The following is a 7,622-nucleotide window of genomic DNA, read 5'->3' as shown; positions in this document are numbered from 1 at the left end:
GATATGTATAACTGAATCACTTTGTTGTACAGCAGAAATTAACACAACATTGTAAATCAACTTTGCTTCAATTAAAAAGAAAAAGAAACCTCAAAGTAGTCTTTCAGCAGTCTATGTTATATATATATTAAAAAAAAAAAAGAGTCAAAATGTTTGCTTAGTCTATTTATTTTTGGTGGGGGAAGGAGAAGAGGAGGAGGTTAAAAAGAAGTTTGGTTTCTGCTTCAAAGCACTTTCCCAAGGAATGGTGATTCATTCGTTACACATCATCATGGATGCACACTGTTCTCCTGGCTTTCATGATGGTCTGAATTCAAGGTAATATGTGTTTTTCTGAAATCCAGTGTATTCATTTGGAGTTATGTGGGGTGTTCCTTGCATTCCCATTCTCATATGAAAGGTATTGGCACTTTGGCTTCAAGAACAAATAAAAAATAACATAAATACAACTTTTGTTTGATTTGGGCCTGGGCTAATTACTTAAGGAACTATTTAGCAATAATGATCTCAGATATTTAAATGCCTTATGAAGCTGCAATTAATTAAGGGACTGCTGATCCTAAGAACTATGCAACCAAAAGGGAATGAGGGAAAAATTCCAAATCTGGATGCCAAGTTCAAAGCCAAATATCAATAACCTCCTTCTCACACTTTTGCAATATCTATAAAGTAGAGGGAAAGGCTAATAAAAATTACATGAGTAATGATAAATAAAAAGTGCATACAGAACTGGGAAAATATTTTTCGTTAAATTTGTCACTTATTCCAGTTCAATAAGGTGTTTGTAAGGAAAATGAAAACTTAAGGCAAAAACTAGTTACACTGCTGCTGTTCAGAAGTTCTTGAGAGCAAAAAAATGAATACCAATCTACTTCCCTGGTTTAAACTTGTCTTAAGACATGTTATTTTGTAACTTGAACATCTATATTATGCCTTGAAAATTCAAGCAAAAAGTAAAATCATACAGAAAGCCAGAAACTTCAATACATCTAGACAGACGTTTGCTTGTAGTTTTTGGTATCCAAAACCTTTTTTCCACACATAGAGCAGATGCCTAAAATAAACAAACAAAAAACTCATGTAAGTAATCAAATCTTAATAACAACTAATAATACTAATCAACTAGCTAACCAATACAAATGATTTGGTTTATTTAAGTCACTCCTGAAGCTTAAAACATAATTTAACAGCATCAGAAAAGAAAAAAAGAAAATATATACTTTTAACTATGACAAGTTCTAAGTTTATTCTGCCTTAGAAAAAAGAGCATTTGACTAATTTATGAAGGGCTACTCCTTCACTATGTTATCCAAATCACTATCAAAAGAAGTATGTTTGATATGAATTCAAAAATGGTATTAAAGGAAACTTACCCTTTTTGTAGGCACAGCCCTGGCAGTAATGAGAACCTGGCTGGTGCACAGAACTTTTACAAATTCTGCAAGTGGAGAACTTATTCTTTCCATATGGATCAAATCTAGAGATTTTTTTTTAAAGAAAGAAAAATGTACAATACAATAGAAATACTCTTAAATAACCTCACTTAAGTAACAAATGTGATTAATTCATGCTCTCTGTTCCCTCTATCAAGCTCTACAATTGATAGGCATATCTTCTAACTGGCTACTCTCTTAATATGTCTCCACACTTCTGCCCCTTCCATTGTAAGCTGTATGCTTGTAAAGAGTCAGCTGTACGTAATCCCAAACCTGTTTATAACAGTTGTATTTGTCAATCTATTCATGTGATATAATTAAATATTATGGAAACTCATGTAATGAGAGTACACAAAGAGTGATTGGTTATATTAAAAACTAAATGAATACTTTAGGATGACCAGGTAAGTGTGAATCATTAAAACTGCTATGGAATTAGGCATGGGTAAGAAAACTTCAAAATTGAGGAAAAATCCTAAGTGGAAGGACTTGGCACTTTACAAGTGTCAGTTCTTACTCTACCTTAAAGATACTGGAAATATATATTCTGGTTATGATTAATGTAAGGAAAATTATAAAGTAGACTCATATTCAAAAAGCCTTGTCTCAATGCCAAATGACTGATGAATGCATGTACAGTTATGTGCTTTGACTTAAAATAAGGTATGTGTATCTTTTAATGATTGCCCACTTTAACTGACATTTTCAATTAACTGATGCAATCCCTTTGGATAAAAAAGTTTCTACTAAAAAAAATGTGACCTTAAGTGACTGGAGGGCAAAATAACTTTAGAGGAAATACTTCCCATTAAATTGGCAATAACTTTTTGTAACCGTACTCATATACTGAATACCAACACTGTCCTAGACCTGGTTTCTTCTCTTGGGTATGATACAACAGCTCATTTTTAAAGGTTAATTTTTCCAAATCCAAAAGAATGTCACTTTACTTCCCACAAGAGAAGTTAAGAGTGGACACTATTCTTCCTTTTAATAATAAGCTCAATTCGTTTGGACCTACATGTCTAGAGATTACTTTTTCTTAAAACCATATTTTATTCCAAAATGTACATTTTAATGTCTCAGAAATCTTACGTACACTTTCCAAAGTGAGATATTTAAAATACCCAAAAGTAATAGCTACTTATTAATGACACTGAAGTAAGTTTGGGAGAATAAAGGAACTGGAAGTACCTAAAACTATACACTCTGTAAAACATAACAACTTGGTCAATAGTAACTGAGTAGTCTTAGAAGACATCAGTAAGTCAGTCAACAATACATAATGTGACAATGCATTGAAGTTTAAGACTATCATGCTATTTTATACCCATTATTTAATAAGCACCTTTATGTGTCAGGTACTTTATGTATTAAAAGCCTTATTATTATTATTAAATACCAAAGATGAACTTGACAAAGCCTCTGCCCTCATCAAGCTGACATTCTAGTGAGAGGAGACATAATAAGTAAGAAAACAACCACACTTTTAAGATAGTAATACCTGTTGTAGAGAAAATTCAGAGAGGATACTGTGGTGGACATGAGGGGAAGGAAGGAAGACATTAGTTTAGATGCTGATTAGGGACCCTCTCTGAGGAGATGACATTTCAGCTGAGACCCAAGTAACAAGAAAGAGCCAGCTATGTTAAGCTCTTAGCGATGCATTCTAGGAAGAGGGAGTAAGCACAAACCTCTTCCAATGGGAGTGGGCTTGGCATATCTGATGCAGGAGTTGGCACAATAGGAAGTCAGAGAGGCAGGAGGGGCCAGATCACAGAGGACCCTATAAGAACATGGTATGGGACCTAGCTTTTATTCAATGTAAAAAGAAAACCAATGCAAGGTTTTGAGCAAAGGAGTTACATGCCCTTTAAAGGACCACCCTGGTTATTATGAGAGTGAACTATAGGGAACCAGAGAGCAAGCAGGGAGACAGAAAGTTATTACAATACCCAAGTAAGAAACAGTGATGGTTTAGAAGAGGGTAATAGCAGTGAGATGAACAGAAGCAGGTGTATTCAGGCTACATTTTGGTAGCAGAGCCAAAGAACTCGCTGGTGGATATGGGAAGTGAGGGAAATTAAGGAATCAGCGAGGGATTCCAGTTTTGCACAGCTAGATTGGACCATAGAGCAGTGATGAGAAGACTATGATTCGACTGAAGGAAAAAGAGGTTGCCTGTCAGAAATCAAATTGGAAAAGTCAAGGAGGCAACTGGATATATGTTTGGGGCTCAGAAAAGTCAGGACTGAGATATATATGTGGAATTCATTAACATACAGTTTGAATTTAAAGCCATTGGACTAAAGTCGCTTGAGGAGAGATCATAAATTTATACATAGAAAAAAAAAAAAAGTCTAGGATTGAGACCAGAAGCACTCAATTGAGAAGGAACAGTTAGTGAGTTAAGAGGAAAGGAGAGTGTGGTATCTCAAAGCCAAGAGAATAAAGGGTTGCAAAAAAGAGAGTTTTCGAAAGGTTAAATACGGTTAAGAACAGAGAAGTAGCCATCAGTTTTAAAGGTCACGTGTGATCTTGACAAGAGTACGTTTAGGAGTGTGGTGGAGATGGAGGCCTGACTACAGCAGCTGAAGGAGTAAATAGAACTTAATGACACTGAGAAAGTACTATCTAGATAAGGGTTTTGAAAACTTTTTCTGTAAAAGGAAGCAAGGAAATGGGACGGCAGCTGGAAGGATTCATGGAATTTTTAAGATTGGATATAATAGGGTATGGTGTCAAAAATTCTTTTTATGGTGGGAGACATTTTTATCCCTATTCCTAGGTAAAAAAGTAGTGTTCAGAAAAGTTTAGAACTGGTTTAACTTGCTTAAGGTTACAGAGCTAGACAGTAACAAAATCTAGATTCAAATTTAGGTCTGACTCCAGAGCTCATGACCTGTCCACATTTCTCTGCGGCCTCTGATTTGCAGGAAAATTAAGAACTAGAAAAAATAAGTCATGCTTTCTGGTGAAATTATAAAAATAATGTATAATATCTTTATATATTGATACAGTGAAAATGAACAGGGTGAAATCAGCAGGTTATAACAGACAGCTTGGTTATGCATGCTTGGAACTATCTAACTATGTTTTATCACAACAGAATGAGGCAAAACAAATTCATTCCAATACACTTAATATTAAAAAGAGTGGAAATTAATATGACTGCTTTATAGATGCTCTTATACCCACCTTGCTTTTTTTGAGGTCAAAGCTTTATTTTCATTCAGCTTTCTTCCACCACTTTCTGCATTGAAATATACATGTATTTTAGTGTGTTATGTCTACACATTTCACACATTAACACATACATGAAACATTTAACAGTTAGAAAGTTCATTTTTTGACCTCCTACCAATAGACTAGCCTATATCAAAATTTTTAAAAATTTCATTTAGTAGCCAGGTTTCAAAGACACTACTTAAAAAAAAAACACAATTATTTACTAGGAAAATAAAAATTTGGATAAAAGGCAATCATTTTATTTCTCAAACTCAAAGTAGGACTTTAGGAATGGGTCTATATTTACATATATCTAATGTAAAATCTAGATGCCACTACTTTGGTGCCATTGATCTCGAATACAGTAAAAATGTTTCTTTTTCTTCCCTTTGAAAACATCTTCACTGTATTTAATGATTATGAAAGTGAAAACATTTAAATCATTTGTTCAAGAATATAAAAATCAGGTGAGGAGAGGGGGCTTTCAATACTAACTCTAATTAAGCTGAATCAAATCAATTACTGTGATATACTCATTGCTTAAAAATCATTTAAATATTTTGCTATCTCCTGCCTATGAAATTAGGAACCCTGACATGTCACTGAGAGAACTAAATAGAAAAGATATTAAATTGTTGGGGTATCTAGTATTCCTTAATATTTAACAGATAAAATACATTGTACACATAACATATCATTTTACAAATAATATAAAAGTGAAAATATTATTCACAGAAGTATCTGATTCAGTTTCCATGTTCTAAAAGGAAAAATACCTGTGGTATTCCTTGCACCATCTTTCCATGTATCTGGAGTGATAACAGTACCAAGTTTCTTTTCACCTGTTGTAACAAGACAGTAAAAGTAAGGGAGATTAGTGTTTACTATTTAATAAATACACTACATTGTGCCTAAAGTTCACAATGGCATCACCAGTCATATTACGTACAAGCCTGTTAATGCTGGGGTCGGGGCCAGTGAACTGAGACTTAAGATATTAACTGTGGGCAATGGATAACTGTCTATTCAGTAAAATTTGTGGATAATAGTATGGCTTATAATAGGCTTCCTCTGTACATGGATCCTTTAAACAAATCTGATAAGTCTATTCATTCCATAAATATTTACTGAGCATCTCTGATGTATAAGCCATTGTACAAAGTACAGATAAAAATAAAACGAATTAGATAAAGCTCTAGATTTCAAGGAATTTATAGCACACTGATTTCTCTAATAGTAGTCCTTAACCTGAGTTTCACAGGTAGACCTTAGGAAATATATGAACAAGATTAAATTGTACACAAACCTTTTGTATATCCATTTTTTAATAAACTATGTTAAGTCTACAGCTTTCATCAAATTCTCAAAGGGCTCAGAGAACCAAAAAAAAAAAAAAAAAAAAGTTAAGAATTATTCAACTAAAATATAAGCTGGAAAGTAAATAGTATGACAATTGAGAGCTCAAGTACTAGGAGAAATTCCATGGAGGCAGAAATAATCTTGGCTAGGGAAATCCAGTGAAGCTTTGTGGGGAAGGCAATAGAGAGGGTTAGTGGCAATGAGACTGTGAAGAAAGAGAAAAGAAGATGAAGGTAAACTGGATAAGGGACACATCCTGGGGAAAGGCATTGAAAACTCAGGGTACATACGGGCAAAATATTGTTTGGTTTGGCTGAAGTGAAAAGGGTGAGGCTTAGTGAAAATGCAGTTAAAAAGGTAAGCTGAGGCCTCACTGAGGAGGGTCCTCCTGAATGCCAGGCTCCAAATATAGAAATCCCAAATTATTCTCTGCACCCTGAGAATTTATTAAAGTAACCATCCATGGTCATTCTTTCACTTAATATAAAAATTGTGATTCAAACTCAAGGGCATCTAGGTTCAAAGTTTTATATACTATAGGGATATAAACAAAGTGGGTCACATTAATTAGACAATTATCAGGATAAGAGGACTTGAAATTGTCACAGAAGAGTCAGACATATCTAGCTGTAGAAAAAAGGGATCTGGGGATATGACAGCTCTTTTTAAACACATAACCAGTTTGTGAGGTCAAAAAATCATACGATATTTTCTAAATCTCAAGGGTTGGCATTAGAATCACTGGATGGCAACTCTAGGGAGGAAAGACTTTTCTAAAAGCCAGTGAAATCTACACAGACTGCTTTGAAGGTGGTGAGATTCTCCTACCCCTGTGCCTCTATCCTCTATGCATTCATGCAAACAGCATTTAAGCCATTGGATGGGATACTGACTTAGGTTTGTTAGATAAAATACAGGACAGCCAGTTAGATTTAAATTTCATATAAACAATGAATACTTTTTTTTTTTTTTTAGTAAAGAATGTCCTATAAGTGCGTGCTTTGGGACAAAGCACTTACTGTAGTGAGGAGCAGCAAACAGAGCCAAGTCGCAAATATTGCATAGGACATACTTACACTAAAAATTATTTGTTGTTTTCCTGAAATTCAAATTTAACTGGGCGTCCGGTACTTTTATTTGCTAAATCCATCAACTCCAGATGCTGTGGAAGTGACTTTTAAGATCCATTCCAACCCGGCGGGTCTGTGAAGGGAGGAAGCACGTCAAGAAGCAGTTCAGGATGATACCCGGGGTTGATGGGAAGCAACGGAAATTAACAGGTGCAAAACTGAGACCACTCTGAATGCAAATACAGGACGATACGGTCGTTGGGGAGGGCAGGAATGGTAAAAGGGCAGTATAGGAAGACAGAGGCTAGAATCAAGGACCTGTGGCCGAAGGAAAAACAAAGAAAGAGCAAAGTTCCCGGGGAACTCCAATTAGGTTCTCCCAGCCTCCTTCTCCCGCAGAAGAGTCTCCTTAACTCACATTTTTCGCACACCATCCTTCCGCGACGAGTACCTCAGCCGCAGGACGAGTGGCAGCTGATAGAAGTTAACAATACAGCCAGGGTAGCACTCCCCTTCCGGGTTACGAAAA

At 35.2% G+C, this 7,622-nt stretch overlaps 1 protein-coding gene across 1 annotated transcript; it reads right to left on the bottom strand.

The window, feature by feature from the left end:
* Window positions 1–352: 352 nt before the first annotated feature.
* On the bottom strand, window positions 353–7,599 carry CRIPT (CXXC repeat containing interactor of PDZ3 domain). Its single transcript, XM_007459970.1, has 5 exons — window positions 7,512–7,599; window positions 5,441–5,506; window positions 4,635–4,689; window positions 1,374–1,477; window positions 353–1,054 (listed from the first exon to the last, which is right to left on the bottom strand). Exons 1-5 carry the CDS (start codon window positions 7,525–7,527, stop codon window positions 990–992), a joined length of 306 nt encoding a protein of 101 aa, XP_007460032.1. The 5' UTR covers window positions 7,528–7,599; the 3' UTR covers window positions 353–989.
* Window positions 7,600–7,622: the final 23 nt, after the last annotated feature.

Source organism: Lipotes vexillifer, unplaced genomic scaffold (assembly GCF_000442215.2).
Source record: "Lipotes vexillifer unplaced genomic scaffold, Lipotes_vexillifer_v1.1 scaffold666, whole genome shotgun sequence".
Classification (NCBI taxonomy): Eukaryota; Metazoa; Chordata; class Mammalia; order Artiodactyla; family Lipotidae; genus Lipotes; species Lipotes vexillifer.
This window is presented reverse-complemented; position numbering and strand designations above follow the sequence as displayed.